Here is a 23,256-nt window from a genome sequence, read left to right as displayed (position 1 = left end):
TGGCCTCGAACTCAGAAATCCACCTGCCTCTGCCTCCCAAGAGCTGGGATTAAAGGCATGTAACACCACGCCCGGCTAAGGACCCAACTCTTATCACCATAGTCTTGGGGAAAAGGATCTCAACATTTGTGTTTTGTAGGGACTTTAGCACATCCATTCTGGAACTCGGTGTCTTCTGAAAATGAGGAAGAGACACATATATATCTTCTCAATTCTTATGGGCTATGTATCATAAGTTCCTCTCTTAGATGCAGATTCTCAGGGTCTTTTCTTCCTGTACTGCTTTTTTTTTTTTTTTACAAACTGGGGACAAGAGGGAACCAGACAGGCAAGGCCCAGCCCTTCTGACCACAGAATTGCTGCAATTTCTGGTAACTAGAAGAGAATATTTGGGCAAAGATGGGGTAAAGGTTGGTTGACAATTCAGAAAATTCAGAAAGTGGTGAGAGAGAGAGAGAGAGAGAGAGTTGAGGATGATGGACAGACATGCTTAAGCCCACATGTATTAATCAGGGTTCTCTCAAGGAACAGGATATTTATAGAATGAATATGATATATATCACATATATACACACATAGGGGACATATTAGAATTATATATGGTTCATCTACTTCAACAAGACATGAATACCAACGGAAAGGACAAGGATCCAGTAGTTTTTTGGTCATTGAGGCTTAATGTCTCTGCTGGTCTTCAGTTTATGCTAGAATGCCAAAGTGGGCTCTACCCCAGGAGAAGGTGTGGCACGGATTAAGGCTGGATCTTCTCATATCAAAAGATCTGTATTAAAGGTTTGTTTTCTCACTGCAAAACATCCAGATTAAAAGTGGGTCTTCCCACTTCAAATGATTTAATTAAGGGGGAAAAGACCTCATAAGTATGCCCAGTCACTTGGGTTTTGACTAACTCCAGATGTAGTTTTGTTAACAACCAAGACTAGGCATAACAAGGAGCAAATGTAGAAATAAGGAACGGAGTAGGTGGATGACCCTGGAGGCTCACAATGGGAAGTTTCTTGGTGGCATTTCTCCTGGGGTATATCTCTGGGCACTTTTCGGATGTGATACACACACACACACACACACACACACACACACACACACACACACACACACACACACACACACACACACACACACATATATATATATATATATATATATATATATATATATATATATATATATATATATTTCCCTATCTCAAATGTTTCAAGGAAAACTGACATAAGTCAAAAGAGACTTGACCTCTCAGGATTGTCTCCACTCCCTCCTGGCTCCCAACACAAGTTAAACACCGTCTTCTAGAAATTGCTGACCATTCCTGAGGGGAGACAATACAAGGCTGGTGTTTCTCACTTTATGTCTTCTGTTCACTCGAACCCCCTGGGGAAGATTCTGAACAGACAAGTGGTCCTCTGGAGCCAGGCAAGAGTAAGAGACAACAGCAGGGAAGAAACATGTATTGGTAGGCTGTGGCCATGACTCAGCAGTAGAGAATACCAGTGAGAGGGTAGGCGCATGACTCCATAGGAGAACCCTTTCCTAGAGTCTCCCAGTGAGGCACTGATAGTGTGGTTCGGGATTAGAGCTCCTGCCTAGAATCCCCCAGTGAGGGGCTGGGGATGTGGCTCAGTCGTAGAGAATATGCCTAATGTAAGTGACCCTGAATTCTGCCTCCAACAAGAAACCTACCCTTGCACAAGGAAGAGAGTTTTCTACCTCTTTTTAAAAATCTGTGTTATTGTAGTTTTCTAGGTCAATGCTTGAGCGCTAGTAGCCCTAACAGACCTAATAGACCTCAGGTCTGTCTTCAGGGTCCTGATAAGAAGTTTAGGTTTAATTACAGATCAAGAGGTATGTATGATTAAGAGTCCTGCTAAAGGTTTGATACAGCCCATCTTTGACAGATCCTTGTTTGGTTCACAAGGTGTTCAGTAAGTTTTGTCAAAACTGTGTGGATTCTTCCTGAGTTGTGAGTTCAACCTGTGGGTATCATCTGGACTTTAGCATCTCCCTTACTCCAGCATGGTACTCCTGTGGAAATTTTAACTCTTTGGAGCCCTTTGTCTCAAAAAAATATGATAGCAAGTGGAAGGCACAGCATCTCTTTAAGATATCTCCTCCCTTGCTAGATCAGCTACATTGGATTTCCATCTGACAATCTTCTCTCTACCAAGTTTCAGTACACAATTTCAGCCTCCACATCCCCTGATCTACTGTGAGTGAAACTCCCCTCTGTAACCTTGCTGTATTTTGGCTTTTACTGTGTTTGTCTTGGTTTGTATGTTTTGAGCCTGGGTCTGCTGAAGCCAAGGCTGAGCTGAAACTCACTATGTAGCCAACCAAAATTGACCTTGGACTTCTGACCCTCTTGCCTCCTATTCCTCCAAGTTGGCAGGCACATACTACCACACACAAACTCTGTGGTGCAGGAGATGGAACCTAGAGCTCTGTGTATGTGAAACAAACACTCTACCAAGCTAGCTACAATTCAGTTCCCTTGATAGGTTTTAATGGGAAGAATGTTAATTTCCACCTGTTAGCTGTTGTACTGACTGGTTTTGTGTCAACTTGACACAGGCTGGAGTTAACACAGAGAAAGGAGCTTTAGTTGGGGAAATGCCTCCATGAGATCCAGCTGTGGGGCATTTTCTCAATTAGTGATCAAGTGGGGAAGGCCCATTGTGGGTGGTGCCATCCCTGGGCTAGTAGTCTTGGGTTCTATAAGAAAGCAAGCTGAGCAAGCCAGGGGAAGCAAGCCAGTAAAGAACATCCCTCCATGGCCTCTGCATCAGCTCCTGCTTCCTGACCTGCTTGAGTTCCAGCCCTGACTTCCTTGGTGATGAACAGCAGTATGGAAGTATAAGCTGAATAAACCTGTTCCTCCCCAACTTGCTTCTTGGTCATGATGTTTGTGCAGGAATAGAAACCCTGACTAAGACAGTGGCAATAGGTAAAGTGTTTGTTGCAGTTTTACTCTTAATCCAACTCCCAAATAACGGAGACCAGACTATTATATTGATTTAACAATCTTTAAGGGCAAAACAATTGAACAGTATCAGTCTATTATAATCCTCTAAATTAATCTGGCTATGTCCTAGTCAAAATCCCAGTGATACTTGCATTTTAGCGCTGATCTGCCTCTCTGGGCTCCAGGTCTTTCCACATGTCTCCTGGATTCTCTCCTTGTGGTGAATCCCCACTTCCTCTCTCTGTCTCCCTGTCCTTAGCTGGGAGGAAGTCCAGTCCTATTTTCTCCCCGGTTCAGTCATTGACTGATCAGCTTCTCTATTGACCAATCAGGGAATAATTGGGGAGCAATGTTTTGCAACCAGATATGGGGACCCAGAAATCAGCATTTGAACAATATAAGGACAATCTTTACACACTGCACAGTAACATTATGTCTATACACACCCCTCTATAGCAACTAACCATTCAGTCTTTGCTACAGAGAAGGAGGAGAGGTGGTCAGGCCCTGAACTGGTGAGTGTGGGAGAGGCCATCTTTCGTCTCAGGAGTAGGTCTGGGTGGTACGTAGCTGATTCTCAAGGGCCAAGGGTCCTGACAGTGCCTGGGTCTGAAGCTCCTCCTCCTGAGGCAGCCACTTTCCTGGCCTCACCACTGCTTCCGCTGGGGCTTCCTCTGGGCCTTGCATCTCTTAGTTCCTCAAAGCACAGCCTGGAGAGACAGCTTAATCTGGACATGCTGCTGTTGCTGCTGCTGCTGCTCTGGGGGATAAAGGGTGTGGAGGGTCAGAAACTCAAGCCGCCTGAGGGTTTCACCCTGAATATGGAAAGGAAGGTGGTGGTACAGGAGGGCCTGTGTGTCCTTGTGCCCTGTAACTTCTCCTATCCCAAGAAGAGGTGGACTGACTGGACTGACTGGACTGACTCAGACCCAGTTCATGGATACTGGTTCCGGGAAGGAGAAAACAGAAACAAAGATTCCCTCGTGGCCACAAATAACCCAGCGAAAAGGAAACCCCGGGGTCGATTCTTCCTGCTTGGAGACCTTCGGAGGAATGACTGCTCCCTGAACATCAGAGAGATCAGAAAGAAGGATGCAGGGTCATACTTCTTTCGCCTGGAGCATGGAAAAACAAAGTTTAACTATCTTTGGTACAAGATGACTCTGGATGTAACAGGTCAGACATGGTCTGCAAAGATGCCATGGATTGGGGTGGTGTACAGAGTCATGAGTGCCTCAGGGCCAGGCTGGGATAGAACTCTATCCTGAGAGCAGCTGGGTTTGAACATCAGGGCTCAGGGGAGGAGCTGGATCAGAGCCAGGGCTTCCTCTGAAGCTGCACCTGACCCCATCCTGATGCTCCATTTCTCCCCTCTCCTCACCAGCCCTCACTAACACGCCCCATATTCTTCTCCCGGAGACGCTTGAAGCTGGCCGTCCCAGCAACCTGACCTGCTCCGTGCCTTGGGACTGTGAGTGGAGAACACCCCCCGTCTTCTCCTGGACTGGTACCTCTGTGTCATTTTTGGGCACCAACACCACGGGTTCCTCAGTGCTAACTGTCATTCCCCAGCCTCAGGACCACGGCACCAACCTCACCTGTCAGGTGACCCTGCCGGGAACTGCTGTGTCCACAAGAATGACCATCCATCTCAACGTGTCATGTGAGGCTGGCTGGGATGCCCGTTTTTCTGATACAAAGTGGTCCCCAGGGTGGGGTCAGGGTCTGACCAATAGGTCCTAAAATCCTGATAAGGGGGCTTGTCAGGATGATGGCCCCCTGCCATACCCACGTAGGCACCTGCTGGGGACAGAGGGTGGTGATGAGTTCACTGTGTCATTCTCTCTTAGATGCTCCAAAGAATCTGACTGTGACCGTCTATCAAGGAGCTGACTCAGGTAGGTACCATCCTGGGTGGGGGATATAGCACCTCTTCTGTTCAGGCAGGCTTATTCTGCCTCACACTGGGCTCGCCCTGGAGACAGAGGTTCCTTGTAGGGGAACCACTGGATCAACTCCCCTGAAACTCCTAGAAGTTTGCATCGATCAGTATCAACCCCTCACTTTCCCAGATGTGCAATGCCCCTTGACCACCACAGGTACAGAGTGACAAGCATACAGCAGAGCCACACCATCCAGGACCTTCTCCCCATTTATGGATCTACCTGCATTTCCCCGGTGGCTGTGCTCTGAGTTCTTGTGCAAAGAGACAGTTAGGCACTCAGGACACTTCTGTTCTCAGGAGCTCAGTGTCCAGTCTATAGGTGACCAGTGTCCTGTCCACATAGGCTGTGAGCCTGGGCTTGTCCACCTGAGATTCTGAGAGGAACCAGATGTCAGTAGCAGAGATTGTCTTTGGTCTCCATGACCACAGTACCCAGAACTCATGGATGTAATTCTCTGGGTTTCTAGTACCAACGGGCAGCAAGGCCACGGAGTTCCCTGTGCCACCAGCTATGAAGAGTGAATAGGTCTTGTATCTATGACAACAGTGTGTATCTTTGAGTGATAAAACCCTAAATGCATGGAACGTGGCTTAACTGATAGACTGCTTGCCCAGCAGGCACAGAGCCCTGGGTTCCATTCCCAGAGCCACATAACCTGGGCACAGTAGTGCACTTGGGAGATGGGAGCAGGAGGGTTAGAAGTCATCCTTGCTACATTGAGAGTTTGAAGCCAGCCTGAGCTATATGAGACACTGCCTTCAGTCCTCGACCCCTCTTTTCTGTTCCTCTGTCTCTGTCTCTGTCTCTCTCTTCCCCCTCCACCCCCATTTCTGTTTGTCGGACTCTCTCTCATCATCAACTCCAAGTGTATACCTGGATCACATGCTCTCTTTCATTTTGAGGCTTATAGTCAAGTAGTTCACAGTGAAATGAGGTAAGTTTAGGTTCTTGCCGTGGTGATAAATGAAAGCCCATGTTTTCCTATCCTTTGTTCCCTACTGCTATGTCAGTGCCCTCTCTGGATTCTAGTGTACCTCTTCTTGATCACATCACACTGACTCTGTCTCCTTCTCTACAGTCTCCACAATCCTGAAGAACGGCTCATCCCTTCCTATCTCTGAGGGCCGGTCGTTGCGTCTCATCTGCAGCACTGACAGCTATCCCCCTGCAGACCTAAGCTGGTCCTGGAATAACCTGACCCTGTGCCCATCAAAGTTGTCCAAGCCCGGGCTCCTGGAGCTGTTTCCAGAGCATCTTAAGCACGGAGGAGTGTATACCTGCCAAGCTCAGCATGCCCTGGGCTCCCAACACATTTCCCTGAGCCTGTCTCCACAGAGTGAGTGGTTTGTGGGCCAGAGGCAGGCAGGCAGGAGGAGGTCAACACCCGTCTCATCCTGGCAGTGTCCCCATTAGCCTTCTTAGCTTCATGAGGGGCGGGGGGGGGGGAACTTAGCTCAAGTCTTGCTGAGCTGGGAGGCCTATAATGTTCCAGCTATCCAGAGCCTCGCTGTCTTACTCCTGCTGTGAGGAGGGTGTGGGCCAGGGAGGGGAGTTACTTCAAGAAACAGCAAATCCTGAACTGAGGGGAGGGGCTGGGGCTTAGATGGTTGAGCTTTGGGTACAAGATCCTTGCTTCTGCAGGCCAGGAAGAAAGGACATAAAATTCAAGGGAAAACTGAACCAAAGCAAAACAGTGTAAAAACAAAGGTGAAACAACTCAGTGGTCAACCCTGTGTGGTGGCCCTGGGTCCCATTCCGTCACTTGTGGATTCTAGGCAGGCACTTAACAGTTGACCTATATCCCCAGCCCTCGTTTTTATTTTTATTGTGAGATAGACTCACCAAGTTTCCCAGGCAGACATTGAACTCAGTGTATAGCCCAGAAATCCCTTGCATTTGAGAGCCTCCTGCCTTTGCTTCAGAGGTAGCTGGAATGACAGGCACTCTTTATTACATCTGGCTGGGGTGAAGTATTCCTTTGCCTGTTGTGAATCTGGGGTTGGAACCCAGGCCCTAACACATGCTGACATACACTTAATGATCCAATTTTAAAATGCAAAATAATTCTCTGCTGAAAAGGATACCAAACTAAATCAAGACCAACTGCTGCCCAGCTTTTTAGGTCCCCTCTGCCTTCTCTTGTCCCTTCCACCCAGGTCCCTGTTCTGATATCTGAGCTAGGGTTGAGAAAGGTGGGAAGAAAGTTCAGCTTCCTGCGTGGGGCTAGTGCAGGAGGAGAGGAGAGGTTTTTTAGCATTCTCTGTCTGCAGGCAGTGCAACTTTATCCGAAATGATGATGGGGACCTTTGTGGGTTCAGGGATCACAGCCCTCCTTTTCCTGTCTGTCTGCATCCTCCTCCTGGCGTGAGTATCAGTCACCCTTGGTGAGGGACAAGCCTGGTACCTGACCCTGAGTCCAGGCCTGAGGGACAGAGGCAGGTGGGGAGCCTGAAGTCAGGGGAAGCTGTGGTCTAGGCATATGGTGAGTGTGTAGAATTTTGGAGTGTTGCAACCCTCAGGCTCCACCATCCCAGATGGTGGGAGCTGCTTTCCAACACAGGAGCTTCTGTGACAGGAGGACTGGCCACCTTGACCACCCGTCACAGACTTAACTGCAAGCAGAGGGTGGGGGAGTCTGCCAGCCACACTCCTTCCTGCCCATACTGAGAGGGTCCTTGGTGTCCTTACACCCAGAGTGAGATCCTACATAAGGAAACCAGCCAGGCCAACTGTGGTAGCTCCGCACCCAAATGCCCTCAAGATCTCAGTTTCTCAGGTGAGTGACCAGTGTGCCTGTGTTCAAGCCCAGGGTCCTCCTGCCTGGACTCCTCCCCTGAGATGGATCCCGGGTTGTTCCGCTGAGTGTGGTCCCAGCTGGGTGTCCTACAAGTGGACCTCTCTAGCCCATTTCCCAACTCGATGATAGTAGATAGTTTCTGTCCACACTGCTTACTCTTTGGCTGAGCAGGGAAGACTCAGATTGTCTTTCTCCTTTTCTTCTTTTCTACCTCAAGTTCACAGGTTCTCGTCCCACCTCCCTCTTAAGGACACAAAGCTGCAGGCCCCTCTCTGCCTTTTAGCTCCTGCCATGGCAGTGTGTGTGTGTGTGTGTGTGTGTGTGTGTGTGTGTGTGTGTGTGTACGCATGTGCGTGCATGTAGATGCACATGTAAGAGGGGGCTTGAGATTCATGATTAGGAACGTCCTCGGTGGCTCTTCCACCTTGTCACTTAGGCAAGGCCACTTAACCAACCCCAGAGATCACTGATATGGTTATTTTCACTAGCCAGGGATCCCCTGCCTCTACCTTCTAAAGCTAGAGTCATGGGTGGGCCACCACATCCAGCTGGCATGTACATCATTTCTGGGGATCCAAACACTGGCCCTCATGCTTCCACAGCAAGCTCTTTACCACTGGGCCATCACCCCAAGTCCCTTCCTTTCATCCATTTGTGAAATATTAAGTACTAACAAAGATCAGGCGCCAGGGACCCATCTACTCTAGATTTAGTAGTCCTCTCAGAAAGAGGAGGCAGCAGGCAGGGAGTAGAAGAGCAGCCATGAGGGCTCTGTGAAGAGACAGGGGAAGGATGGGCCACCACGGGAAGCGATTTTGAAGAAGTCGAGTGTGTAAATCATTTCTGAGCAGACAGACCACTATGAGGAACAAGCTAGCTGTAACGTCCACGGGAAAGGAACAATCGTTACATCTGTGGATGCCTCTGGATGCAACAGGCAGCAAACAGCTTGGCAAGGGGAGGACAGAGGCAGAGGCATTAGGAAGGATTCTAGAGATGATGTGGAGGAAATCTGGACTGGCTGATGGATCACTCATGAAAGGGAGACACACGGGCTGAGAGTGGGGTTTGAGTGACAGGGGATGAAGGATGATGAGTGAAAGAGGTTGGAAGCTGACATGGAGGTTTACCTTAAGCAGACAGGAGGAGAGAGGTGCAGGTCACCGAGGTGAAGAGACTGCAGGAAATAGTTTGCGGCAGAAAAGGGGGAGCACAGATTGTTTAATCGTATGTCTGAACACACACACTTGGGTGCAGTACCCACGGAGGACAAAAGAGGGAGCTGGATCCCCTGGAGCTATAGGTAATGTGAGTGCTGGGAACTGAATCCTGGTTCTCTGGCAGAACAGTAGGTTGTCTTAACCTCGGAGCCATCTCTCCAACACAAGGTACTGTTTGAATGATTGTTTGGCAAGGGTTCAGGGTTCAGGTACAAACAGTCCAGGTATACAATGTTTCCAGTTCTACATGTTTAGATTTGTGAGTTTTCTTTGTAAGGTTTCACTACATTTTTACATTCACTTATTTTGTGGTGTGTGTGTGTGTCTGTGTCTGTGTGTGTGCATGCCAGGGTGTGCATGTGGCAACTAAAAGACAACATTCAGGAGTTGGTTTTCTTCTTCCACCATGTGGGTGTCAGGGATTGAACTCAGATCATTAGGCTTGGCAGCAAGCATCTTTACCCCTGAGCCATCTTCTCAGCCCAGCTTATAAGTTTTTAGCTTTGACATCACCCAAAAGGAATACCCATTCTGTGGAAATCATAGTTCCAAGTTTGAGTTTTGATTATTTACTGGAACCAGTAGCATGTGATTCAATCCTCTCTGTGATTCTGGGCACCAGCCACGTGCCACAGCCTCCACTCTGTGACTCCCAAGGCCATGGGGTGTGTGGCCCACGGTTTTTCTTTTCTTCTCTTTTCTTTTTCTCCTTCCTTTGTTTTAATGTTGCTATTCAATACTTCAGTATAAAACGGACATTGTGTGCAACGATTTTGCCGTATTGTAGGCTACTGTTAGTGTCCTGGGTGCATTTAAAGACAGACAAGAAAGCCGAAGAGGTAGGTCAGAGGCTAAACGTGCTCCCTGCTCCTGCAGGAGACTTAGGTTCAATTTCAGCACCCACACCAGGCATCTCCATCTGCCCGTTACTCACGATCCATGGGACCTCCATGGGTACTACCTTCAGCTGTTCATCTCCCCCCACACAGAGACACATACATGAAAATAAAGTTTAAAACATTAAAGGTAGGCAGGGCTCAACTTGGCTACACCTTGGGTTACATGAATTCAGAGCATTGTCTTTTCTTTCTTGAGCCTAGTGCATGTGTATTCGGGTGCATGTTCATACAGTTTCTGTCTAATCTGTCTTCAGCTCAGTACCACCTGTGACGTTCCTCCTGCTTACACATTTACAGGTTCTAGGTATTCAGGGTAGGGGCATTTTAAGGGGGCATTCTTCTTCCCATCAGATAAAATCTCTTTGACCATCTGTTCCTTACCCTGCTCTACTGTGCTGGAAGCGTCTGGAAGCAGGCATCATGCCAATCAAGACACTGCACCTGTCACCCTGTCTTGCCTGTATCGTGAATTATAATTAGGCATCTATTGAATCATTTGTTTTCAGATGTGTATACTCCTGTATACTCCTGTCAGATCCAGGATCCATGATATAGCCCAGACTGGCCTTAAGCTCACAGGAATCCTCCTGCCACAGCTTCCCAAGTGCTGGGATTACAGAAACACCATGCTGAGCTCTCAACAGACACCATTATGACCACCTTCAAAAGGTTGGGGCAGAGGAGATAGCTCAGTGGGTAAAGTGCTTGCAGGCAGGAGGAGTTGAGTTTGGATCACCAGGCATAGTGGTGCAGACCTCCAACCATAGTGTCAGGGTAGGAGCAGAGACAACTGGACCTGGTCAAACGGTGAGCTCCAGGGTCAGTGAGAGGAAACAAGGTGGAGCACCATAAAGGAAGACCCCGATACAGACGTGTTGCCTCGGCATTCACGTGTGTACACACACCTCACACTGATGTAACATACATATATCAAGAATAAAAGAGGCCATGGTCCTACGTCTATCATACCCATTCCACCTTTGAACATCCAACAACTGCTTAAGAATCTCACACGTGTGTCCCTAGTACAATACAGGTGTTGGGGTCAGAAGAAATGGATTATGGTTTTGATTTGGTTTGGGTTTCTCTACTGACCTGGAATTCCCATGTAGACCACACTCGTCTTGAACTTGTAGTGAGTCTCCTGTCTCTACCTCTGTCCCCCAAGTCTAGCATGGCAGCTGTGCACCAGCTTTCCCAGGGAGTCTGGTTGAGTTGCTTGCTTATTTCCATCTTGGCTTCACGTCTATAAACTAGAGACTGTCTTGCTGTCTTGCAAGGTACTGTCTTGCTGGTGGAGCTAGGGAGAGGGGGTGCCTGTTAAGTATTAAATGTTTTCAGAAAGTAAGAGTAAAGGTGATTCTCCCCCGCCCCCCACAAAGTGCACATGGGAGGCTGGAGAGAGGCTCAGGGGTTTAGAGAGTGTGTTGCTCCAGCAAACCTGAGTTCAGTTCCCAGCACCCACATCGAGCTCCTCACAACCTCCTTTAACCTCAGCTCTAGGGAATCAAATGCCACCTTCTGGCATCTGCAGGCACTGCATCGTATGTGTATATACCCCTACACACATACATGCAATTTAAAATTTAAAATGTTTGTGGGTGAGTAGATGTGGGGTTCCAGGGGACCCTGCTGTCCTGACTCTCTCCTTTCCTCTCTTTACAGAATCCCCTGGTTGAATCCCAGGCAGATGACAGCTCTGAGCCCCTGCCTTCTGCACTTGAGGCGGCCCCCTCCTCCACAGAAGAAGAGATACATTATGCGTCCCTCAGCTTTCATGAGATGAAGCCCAGGAACCTGTGGGGGCAGCAGGACACTACCACGGAGTACTCAGAGATAAAAGTTCCGCAAATGACCGCATGGCCATGACCATGGCTGGAGAGAGCATGGCGGCCACAGGAGGCTGGCTCTGGAGAAGGAAAGAGTCGCCTAGGTTGACATGTGATGTACAGGGCTTCAGAGCCATTCCTTCTGTGACACAGGCGTACTGCTACTGCCCACGCCCCTGCACTGCCCTGTCCACACAACTGCTATTGTGCCCTGTAAATCGTAAGCTTAACATTTTACTCCTCTCCCCTCCTCCTCCCTCCCTGTCCCCCTCTTCTCCTCTCCTCCCCTCTTCCTCTTGTTTTTTTTTTTTCAAGACAGGGTTTCTCTGTGTAGCCCTGGCTGTCCTAGAACTTGCTCTGCAGACCAGGCTGCCCTTGAACTCTTCTTCCCTAGTGCTGGGATTAAAGATGTGCACCACCACCCAGCACTTGACTTTATTGTAACTGTATGTGTGTGAATGTTTTGCCTGCATGCACGCCTGTGCCCCACATACATGCCTCCTGCCTGCAGGGGCCAGAAGTCATCAGATACCCTGAAACTGGAGTTACAGAGGGTTGTGAGAAGCCACATGGGTGCTAGGAACTGAACCCAGTCATCTGTAAGAGCAGCCTGTGCTCGTAACTACTAAGTCATCTCTCCAGTACTAAGATTCATTGTCTTAGATGTAATTTTTACATAAAAATTGGCATATATTATTTACACAGTGATAGAGTTTGCTGTATTTTCTTCCAAGTGTATCACATATTTTGGCCATGTTCACCCCCTTCTCCTGTTAGCTTCGTGTTAGTCACTGGGCTCCTTTCTCTCCCCAGACAATCCCTTTATGGCTTCATGTCGTATGTATTAGTTACCTTTCTTGTCTTTGTTGATAGGATGCTGACAGAAACATGAAGGGCGGAAAGGTTTATTCTTGCTCATGGTTTCAGTCTATCATGGTGAGCAAGGCAACATGGTGCTCAAGTGGGCACATGTAGAGGAGGCTCCACATCTTGACGAATCAGGAAGCAGCAGAACCAGATGTAGATATCATCTTCCGAGCCCAGTCCCAGACACCCACTTCTATAGACACCCACTTCTATAAGCTGGGCCTCATGTCTGAAAGATTCCATGGCTTTAGAAAATACTGTGACCAGCTGGATACCAAATGTCCAAATATATGGGCCTTTGGAGACAATGTCCATTTAAACCCAAACTAGATGGATGATAGATAGATGGATAGATGGATAGATAGATAGAGATAGATAGATAGATAGCAGACAGAAAAGGGTTAGTAGATGATATGTAGATAGATGATAGAAGACAGATGATATATAAAAGGTAAGTGGTAGATATAAAATAGAAGATAGATGATATATAAAAGGAAAGTGGTAGATACAAGATAGATGATAGAGAAAAGATGATAGACAGACAATTTGACAGAGATGCTGCTCCACTCTGCTTTGCTATTTGGGATGCACCACTGAACATAGCTCAGAGAAAGTGCAGATAGCAGCGCTGTAGATGCTGAGGGGCTGCTGAACGTGTCTTAACTCGGTTTCCTTTTCCTGGTTTTTGAAAACAGTGCATATACTTTGTGAGAGAAAAGCACTTGAGAACAAAAGCATGAAGAAGAGTCTAACGTAAGAGGGAACACTGATAATACTTAACATTTTTGCAAATTTTCACTTGCATGTGAACATAAAACTGGACTGAACCTGTATTTGTGATGTACATAGCATGCTTATCATTGTTAATTAAACTATGCTTTTGTTTATTTGTTTGTTTGTTTGTTTTGAGACAGTGTGGTAGTTTGAATGAAAATGGGACTCATAGGGAATGACAGTCCTTGTTGGAGGAAGTCTGTCACCAAGGGAGGGCTATGAGGTTTCAGCAGCTCAGTCAGGCCCAGTGTCACCCTCTCTCCCTGCTCCATGCCTAACTAGATGCAGAACTCTCAGCTTTTCTCCAGCACCATGTCTGCCTGTCTACCACCATGCTTCCTGCCATGATGGTAATGGACTAATCCTCTGAACTGTAAGCCAGCCCCGATTAAGAGTTGCCATGGTCATGGTGTCTTTTCACAGGAATAGAACACTGACTAAAACAGACAGGGTCACAAGTACCCCAGGCTGGCCTAGAACTTGCTATGCAGCTTAAGATGACCTTGAACTCCTGAGCCTCCTGCTTCCAGCTTCCAAAGCTTGGGATCATGGGCATACACAACATACTTTCTTATATATTCATATATATTTTCAAGTGTGTGTGTGTGTGTGTGTGTGTGTGTGTGTGTATGTGTGTGTGTGTGTGTGTGAATGCAGTTCATACTGAATTCAGATGAGAGCATCAGATAACCTGTAGCTGGAGTTTCAGGTGATTGTGAGCTGCCCAGCATGGGATCTTTGCAAGGGCAGTATATATATACTCTTCCTCCAGCCCCTGATCTGTTCTGTTTCTGACCCCATCTCTGTGCCTCTGTGGCCCTATCAGACGCAGCTTTGTGTATTCATCTATAATTAGAAGGCAACTACCTTCCTCATTGGGAAGCCTTTCTACCAGTGTGCTTCTTAAACCTGTGTGTGGGATTCCATTTAAGCAACTGACACCAGTTGTCTGAACTTAAAATTGCTTCATTTCTCTGTCATTGGCATCTGAGCATCTTAGAAGAATCTTTCAAGATTCCCTAGTGTCAGAGTAAGGATGTGGAGCTAGAAACTGGAGGGATGGGGGGTGGTGTCTAGAATTGGATCCTGGAACTCTTACATGACCCGCCCCAGGATGGCCAGCTCTGATTAGCAGATGGTACTAATGGCCAGGCTGCCTGTGATGTCACCCCTTGTCCAGGTCCCACATGGTGTCTTCCAATTTATCCAGAAGCCTAGATTTCTTCAGCTCACTAAACCTGGGATGGTTCCCTCCCCGGAATGCTCCAGAGACACCAGGTGCTGGTGCAGTTCAGCTGGTCCCCACAGGAGATTCATTCTCCTTTGTCTCTCTCCATCATCTCCTTGCCTAGTTGGTCTGCCATGAACACTTATGACAAGTTTTTCCTGTGGGACAAAATGAGGAAAGAAGTCACATCGTGTGTTCATAAAGTCCTGGTAAAGAAATTATTGTAGACTTGGTTTAACGCTTGTATTATGTTAACTGGTTCCCCAAATAACTCGAGAATCTGCACGTAAGACACTGAGTCCCTGCCCCCAGTTGGTTCTGATTGATAAATAAAGTTGCTGGCAGCCAATAGCTGGGCAGGGAGACACAGGCAGGACTTTAGGATTTGCGGACAAAGGAACCAAGATAGAGGAAGGAGGAGATCACCATGCAGAGAAAGGAATAAGATCCAGGCTTGAGAGCATCAGATGAGAGAGCATACGAGTCATATAAGAGCCAGGAAAGAGCGGCCCCAGGGGCCCCCCATTGGGACTAGGGTAACAAAGATAGAACATAGATTTTAGTAAGTAATAACTCGGGAATATCAAAGGGGAGGCATTAACAACATGAAAGTTTGGGAGTGGCACAGCATTGAGCTGTTTAAGACATATTAAAAAAGAAGGCTACATGTGTGTCTTTCATTTGAGAACCCAGAATACTGGGGTGGCAGCAAGAAACCCATAGTGCCATGGCCACGGGGCGATTTTGGGTATCACTAATCACCTAATGCAACAAGAAATAAATAAAGGGACCCTACTCTTCCCTCTACACACTTGCCAGTGGAAGAGATGAACCCGGGGCTTAACCTCAGAGCCTAGCATTCCTAACATTTCCTCCCATGCTTTTTAATATAATTTATTTTAATGTCAGGAAAAAAATAATTAGCAAAACCCATCTGTTCTAGTTTCAGTTCTATTGCTGTGATAATACACCCAGACCAAAGTAGGGACAGAGAGGATTCCTTTCAGTTAACCATTCCAGATAACAGTCCATCATGGAAGGACAGCAGGGCAGGAGCCTGGAGGCAGGTCGGCTTGCTATCCCACACAGTGTAACAGTCAACCCAGAGTCTCACTCACAACCACGGAAGTGAAGAGAAATCATGGAGGAGGCTGCCTGCTGGTTCCACAAACTGGCTTATACCCAGCCACTTTCAAGTATTGTCACCACATCAATGTCACCGTCATCACCAGCATCATTAGTACTGCCATCTTTATCACCATAGTCTGCTGTATTGGATCTATAATGTTCCCTATATGACTACATGTTAAAGGTTTAGTCCCCAATGAACTGAGAGTTGGGAAACCCTTAAGATTTAAGGACTAGTGAAGTAAGATATGTAGTGGGTTTGGCCTAATGCTGCTATGTTAATTTTTGGTCCCCCAAACTGCCTACATGAGTGTCTACATGTAAGACACTGAGAGGACCCTGCCCCCCCAGTTGGTTCTGATTGGTAAATAAAGATTCTGGCAGCCAATGGCTGGGCAGAGCAGACAGAGGTGGGACTTTTAGGATTCCCAGGCTGGGAGAGGGAGGAATAAGGAAGGAGAGCTGCCAGGCTAGAACTGTGTGCGGAAGAGAAGAGATGCCATGCCTGAGAAGATGGCAGGACAGAGAGGCATGGATAGCCGCTATGTGAAGGAGCCAAGAGGGTGCAGCCGGAGTGCGGCCCAGTCGGGCAGCCCTCTAGGTCCACAGCAGCAAACATAGAACACAGAATGTATTAAATGGTAACTCGGGATTATCTCGGGAGGCAGATTAACCACATGGAGGTTAGAAAGTGGCCCAGCTATTGTGCTGTGTAAGGCTGTGTGTGTCTTTCATTCGGGAATGTAAACAATTGGGGCAGGTAGCAGGACCCACTGCCAGGAAGATAGATTATTGGAAGGGATACCAGTGGAGGGAGGACTGGAATCCCAGCTTCTTCACTTCTCTTTGATTTCCGCTCATTGCAAGGTGAGAAGCCAGAATGCATTGCTTTGGCACAGGTCCAGTAGCAATGGGGGCAGCTATGAACTGAAAGTTCTGAAACTGTGATCCAAGATTTATCTACATTTTTGTAAGTAAGTTGACTCAGGTATTTTGTTACAGTAGCAGACAGCTGACTGATACCATCACCACTGTCATCACCATCACCATCAACCACCACCACCATCATCTCATTATGTATCCCCTAGCTATCCTGGAGCTCACTATATAGACTAGGATGGCCTAGAACCCACAGAGACACGCTTGCCTACTACCTCCCAAGTGCTGGAACAAAAGGTGTATGCCAGCACACCCAAACCCACCTTCATTTTTAGGAGTCTCTCACTTACTGTTTCAGCTAGCCTGGTGGTGGACCAGTAAGCCCCTGGAATAATGCCTGCCATCCTCTGGTGCTGGGATTACAGGTACACACTGCCATGGATGGTTTTTACATGGGTGTTGGGGATATAAATATAAGTCTTCATTCTTCAATAGCAAGAATTTTACCATTGTGCCATTTCCCTGGCTCTCCCACTATTACTTCTGAATTTCATGTCAGGCAGTTTTGGGCCCCCTAACCTAACCTGGGTATATTTTTTAAGCTATCTAATCCAGAATAGTGGTGGATTTTACTACTGTCATTTAGTGGTCAGGTGCCAGGGGTGGTGCTCACCATCTTACCATGCCCAGGATAGCCTTACAACTAGCTCCCTTAAGTATGGGCAGTGCTGAAGTTGAAGTGCTCTACTCTTCGGAGACCATGACTAATCCACCCTTCAGCATCCAGCACGTGTCACTAGCTCCTTCATCATGAGCCCTCTCTTCCACTAGCTTCTGGTCCTGGGAATGAATCTGTCTGCCTCATAAGAACCCTGGTGTCCAGTTCTGGACAGTCTCGCCATCTCTCCACGTCTCCTGGATCATGAGGCCAAGCCCTGACCCCATGATGTTGAACAATGGTCACCTCTGAAACAGAATCAGAACAGGATGCAGACCAGGATTCTACACATGAAGGCACCTCCTAGGGATGTAGACAGGATGAGAACTATCGCCAAGGGTCCTGGGATGTAGAGCTCTCTGTTCACAGCAGGCAGTGGTGGCCCTGGATGGAGAGGACAACACCACAATCAGGACACTCATTAAACTCATTTCTTCACTCACTGTCATAGCCAGAGTTTCTATTGCTGTGATAAAACACCATGACCAAAGCAACTTGGAGAGGAAAGGGCTTATTTTATCTTACAGTCTATCATAAAGGGAAGTCAGGACAGGAACAAGCAGAAATCTGGAGGCAGGAACTAAAGCACAGGCCATGAGGATCGAGGCTCACTGGCTTGCTGTCTGATTTGCTCAGCTTTCACAGCCAGGACCACCTGTTGCCCAGGGGTAGTACTGCCCACAGTGGACTGGGCCTTCCCACACCAGTCATTAATTAGGAAAATGTCCCACATATTTGTCTACAGGCCAATATTATGAAGGCATTTTTCTCAGGTAAGATGGCTCTCTTCCCAGATACTTCTAGGCTTATGTAAATTGACAAAAAAACAACCAGCACACTTGGCCACCTGTGGGTTCTTCAAAGATTTGTCAGTACCCACTGTGTACAAAGTACTATTCAGTACCAGGGATTCACCTGTGGTCAAAATGAATTCCTTGGGGTTGGTGAGATCGGTCGGGGAGTAAAGTGCTCACCAAGCAAGCCATGTAAATGTGGAAAGCGAGAACTGACTCCACAAAGTTGGTCTTCACCCTCCACAGATGCACCATTCCGTAGACATGCATCATGTACACACACAATGAAAATAAAATAAAGACAACCCTTTGCTCTTCTGGGATAACTTCCAGGTGGGAGGACATGATGCTTGATACTGAGCACTTGACTGGTTTAGAGTCAACAATGAGAGACACCTCTGGAAAGGTCTAGTAGGGGATTTCCAGAGAGGTTTAGCTGAAGAGGGAAGATCTATCCCACAGGCTGTGGTCCCAGACTAAATAAAAAAGTGAGCCCAGCACCGACACTCAGCTCTCAGCACCCTGACCAGCTGCCTCACACTCGCGCTGGCATGACTGCTGACACACTGAGCCGTTGCACCACAGACAGAGATAAACTCCTCCATCCTTAGCTATTTTGAGAGTAGGAATGGATGCAGACAGTGGATGATGGAACAAAGAAAAGCAAGCATACCAGGTCCTGCGGATAGGGAGTTGTAAGGGGTGCAGTGCTGGTCACACAGGGTCGTTAGCTCGCTGAAGACAATCACAGGCATGCCAGACACTGTAGTAAGAGAGAAGCAATAAGCTGATGGCTGGACAGCCTTGCTTTCCTAAAGCACAGTCTTGCAGAGTAGAAAACAATGAATGGGGAGCCTCAGAAGCACGCTTTGCTGAATCAGCCCCGGTCTTCCCTGGGGTGTGCAGCAGGCTGGCCGCCTTTTGTGCAGTCTTCTACAGTGTTCTCATTCTCACAGCACTCTACTGCAGAGGCATTGTCCTAGCTCTGCACATGGGAAAACGGAGTCTGGAAATGGTGACATTCTTGCTCCTGGTTCACATTAGTTACAGAGCTAGAAATGGAATCTGGGATCCTTTGATTCTTTTTTTTTTTTTTAAATTATTTATCTATTTATTTATTTATTTACACTGTAGCTGTCTTCAGACACTCCAGAAGAGGGAGTCAGATCTCATTACAGATGGTCTGTGAGCCACCATGTGGTTGCAGGGATTTGAACTCAGGACCTTCGAAAGAGCAGTTGGGTGCTCTTACCCGCTGAGCCATCTCACCAGCCCGGATCCTTTGATTCTTGAACATTTTGTGTGTGTGTGTGTGTGTGTGTGTGTGTGTGTGTGTAGTATATACATACACGTGTTTGGTCATGCATATGAAGGTCAGAAGTTAACCTCATTCTTAAGGTGTTACCTAATGTGAATTTTTAAAAAGTTATATTCAGTTACTTGCCTGTGTGTGTATATCAGAGGACAACTTGAGGGAGCCATCTCTCCTCTTGTATTATTGGAGGTCTCTGGGACTGAACTCAGTTTGCCAGGCTTGGAGGCAAGTACTTCCATTTGCTCATCCATCTTAACAGCTCACCTTGCTATTTTGTTTTGTTTGAGACAGAATCTCACTGTATAGCTCTGCCTGGCCAAGAATTCTCTATATAGATCATCTGCCCTCAGACCCAGAGATCTGCCTGCTTCCTCCTCCTGACCTCATTCCAGTTTTCAAGATAAGCTTTCGCACTGGCCTGGAACTCTCAAAGTGGGCTAGGCTGGGTGGCCTACGAACCCTGGGGGATCCTCCTGTCTCTGCCACCCCCAGGTGGGATCACAGCGAACCACCACAGCTGATGTCATCACCTGGGCTCTGCATATGAACCTCGGGTCCTCACACTGGCGTGCATGGCAATCATGTGACTGCGCCAAGCCCTCAGCTTGAGTCTGCACAGCTTAGTACCCTTGCCTTAGCACACTCCCTGATCCTGTCACTTTTTCTCTTTGTGGAAAATGACAGAGCTGCTGGGGAGAAACTGGGGCTTTCCTCGTTTGCAAATCTGCCCCAAGTTCCTTGTTTTGAAACCAGAAGAAATATGCATTTCTGCAGTGTGTGAACTCCCGCCCATCTTCTTGCTCTCTCCTCTGGGAGTTACAATAGGATGCATGGAGGGCAAAGGCTGTGGCGTCAGAGTCCCTTGGAAAGGATTTCTCCACTTTCCCATAGGCTATGGAGCCTTGGGTTCAGGTACTCAACTCCCCGGGGCTATGTTTCTTTACCTGTTGAGACAGAGGTGGATGGTATTGAACCACTCACTGTGCCAGGAGACCAGGATGGTCACACAGGCCAGGACTGTGGCTGGCACACAGGAAATAAATGCTGGCCAGTCTTGTGTCTGGTGGACGTTGCTCTGACTCCAGGACTGGGGACTATGCATGAGTGACGGAACGGGCAGCTTTGGACAGGTCCTTAGAGGATGAGGAGGGCGGGCTTCACTGAAGGGCTCTGGCAGGCCTGAGCATGGCACACAGGGCTCTGGCAGGCCTTGCCCTTCCCTATTTTTTCTGCCCGGTTAATTGTTAGGTTACATTACTAAAGCTAGCTCTCAAGGCCTATTCCCTTATTTGGCCACTTCCTCCTCCTGAGGCTGACTGCCAAGGTCCAGCTATCAAAGTATTGAAGTCCAGCACTCAAAAGCCCTTTTTGGGCTCACCTAATTAACATGCCCAATCAAAACAAACCATCTCACCCTAACTCTGGACTTCCCCTTCTCCCTCTATGAGCTGCCATTTGCTTAAGGGCCACACCTGTTCCCCTCTATCCAGAGGCTGTCCTTTGTCCTTTGGAGCAAATGCCCCTTGTCTTTCTCTCCCTGTTCCTTTTCCCTTCTCTCCCACCCTCTGTCTCCAGTCTTTGTCTCTTATTCCCCTTCCCTTTGTCTTTCTGAGGCAAAGACATCTCCTTTGTGCCGAGAAGTTGCCAATGCCAGTCCCTTCATGTCACCAGAAGCTGGGAGTGGGGTGTAGCAGCAGAGGGGCCTCCGGCCTAGACAAAAAGCACATGGGAAGCAAAGTTTGGAGAGCATGGTGGTTGCACTCATGAGGTGGCTGGACGGTGACATCTCTGTAGAAGGTCAGCTGGGTCTCCGGGTTCTCCACAACACACCGGTAACTGCCCATCTGCTCCCAGGAGAGACTGGGGAGGGTCATGTTCTTCTCTGAGATGCTCAGGAGGAGGCCGTTATGGATCCAGTGGTCCCTGGGCTCCGGCCTGGAGAAACAGGTACATTCCAGCTGTACACTGGAACCAATACCAGCAGTCAGCACACCAGCAAAGAAACCGGGCTGGGTCCACAGTGACACATAGTCTGGTCCATCTGCAGAGTCAGGGAAGGCGAAGACCACAACTGTATTTCAGATCCCTTGCGATGGCATCTTGTCCAGAAGACACATGGTGTCCCTCTATGTGGAATGAGCCCACCCCAGGTGACCACTGAAACAGTAAAGGTAGCTTCCATTCTGGGTTCTTGTGTGCTAAACCTTGGTTGTCCTACACACTATATATATAGTAAGCGGCATATAGCAAAGCAGAAAGGCTCATCACACCAACTGTGTTGCAGGAAGCAAGCTAGGCTCTGAATGTGTAACCCACAAAACTCATTATGATGAGATATAAAGCAGGGGTGGTGGGAATAAGGGAGTACCTGGGGGAGGGGCGGGGGGGGAGCTGCCAAGGTGTCTCCCTGAGAAATCATGCCATGTGACTGATCTGGTATAAGGGAGGTTCATTGTGGACAGGGAGCAGGGGGTGGGGTGGGGGACCTGGAGAGGGGGTAAACGGAGCCAAGAGGGCGGAGAAAGCAGAGATAGAGAAAGAAAGGAAGAGAGGCTGGCCAGGAACACATGGAAACAGAGAGAGAAAGCATGAGAGGGAGGGAAGGTAGAAAGAGACAGACAGACAGACACACACACACACACACAAACACACATACACACACAGATGGATAGACAGAGGGAGGGAGTGAGGAGAGGAGAGGAGGAGGAGGAGGAGGAGGAGAGGGAGAGGGAGAGGGAGAGGGAGAGGGGAGGAGAGGAGAGGAGAGAAGAGAAGCCTGGGATAGCCAGCAATCCTCTTTATATGCTAGGTCACTGTTAACTAAGTCCTTGGGAGGAGCCTAGTGGGGTTGTCTGTTAATCAATACTCATGTCATTTGGTCCATAAATGTTTCATCTTACAGATGCAAATCTCAGAGGAGAGGAAGCGGGTTCAAGTGCCCTGTTCACACAACAGCAGCAATTAGTTAGGGCTTAGCTACAGTCTAGGGGGCCTCAGTCTTGGTTCCAGCCTGAAACCCGTAAACGGCAGCACAGAGGTCAGGGGTTGTCTGTCCTCCTGGGAATTAGTTTTCTTCAGTTGGTGCCACAGAATTCATCTTAAGAAACAGGAGGACCACTGCGCGGTTTCTAACTACAATGTAAAAATCATTTGCAATGTCTGATTGTGACTTTCAGCTGAAATGAAATGTAAAAGGCAGTTGGCTGTTGAAAGGTTCTGAGTGGGTGTGTACGAGTTCCTCGTGTTTGTTGGTGATGCTGCAGGTGTGCTTGGGATCACATGGCTTCAGGCATGCCAGTGGGAGTAGCTCCACTACTGAGCCACACCCCACCTCCTCACTGGGCGATTCTACGCTGAGATGCTATCATTGACCTGTCTCTCACACCATGATTGAGTTTTTAAGTCCAACCAACTGTTGGATACAGCATAGTCAGAGAAGAAAAAGTGAAGGCAATTTTCCTAAATTCAGAAGAACTTAACAAAATTGGTGAATGGATCTGAAGGTTTCAGAGAGGTAACTAAATATTAATCTAAACCTAATTACGGAGGAAGAGATGGCTCAGCAGCTCAGAGTGCTTGCTGTTCATTCAGTGCTTGGTTCCCAGAACTTCACCCACATCAAGCAGTTCATAACTGCCTGTAATTCCACCTCTAGGAGATCAAACACCCTGTTTGGCCTCTGTTGGCACACACATACATGGCATAACTCACACAGATATACACACATACACATAAATAAAAGCAAATGAGCTGGGCGTGGTGGCGCACACCTTTAATCCCAGCACTTGGAAGGCAGAGGCAGGCGGATTTCTGAGTTCGAGGCCAGCCTGGTCTACAAAGTGAGTTCCAGGACAGCCAGGGCTACACAGAGAAACCCTGTCTCAACCC

The 23,256-nt window shown here is 47.9% G+C and overlaps 2 protein-coding genes across 2 annotated transcripts in view; one reads left to right on the top strand and one right to left on the bottom strand.

The window, feature by feature from the left end:
* Positions 1–3,687: 3,687 nt before the first annotated feature.
* Positions 3,688–12,090, top strand: LOC110332355 (sialic acid-binding Ig-like lectin 12). The gene is made up of 7 exons (XM_021213533.1): positions 3,688–4,150; positions 4,359–4,637; positions 4,825–4,872; positions 5,999–6,256; positions 7,191–7,284; positions 7,615–7,696; positions 11,502–12,090. The coding sequence occupies exons 1-7, from the start codon at positions 3,709–3,711 to the stop codon at positions 11,703–11,705; spliced, it is 1,407 nt and encodes a 468-aa protein (XP_021069192.1). The 5' UTR covers positions 3,688–3,708; the 3' UTR covers positions 11,706–12,090.
* An 8,942-nt stretch (positions 12,091–21,032) lies between these two features.
* Ceacam18 (carcinoembryonic antigen related cell adhesion molecule 18) overlaps positions 21,033–23,256 on the bottom strand; it is a 14,215-nt gene continuing 11,991 nt past the window's right edge. Inside the window, 1 exon segment of the mRNA XM_021215827.1 lies at positions 21,033–21,409. Within this exon segment, the coding sequence (XP_021071486.1) occupies positions 21,033–21,409 (377 nt within the window).

Source organism: Mus pahari, chromosome 1 (genome assembly GCF_900095145.1).
Source record: "Mus pahari chromosome 1, PAHARI_EIJ_v1.1, whole genome shotgun sequence".
Taxonomy (NCBI): Eukaryota; Metazoa; Chordata; class Mammalia; order Rodentia; family Muridae; genus Mus; species Mus pahari.
This window is presented reverse-complemented; position numbering and strand designations above follow the sequence as displayed.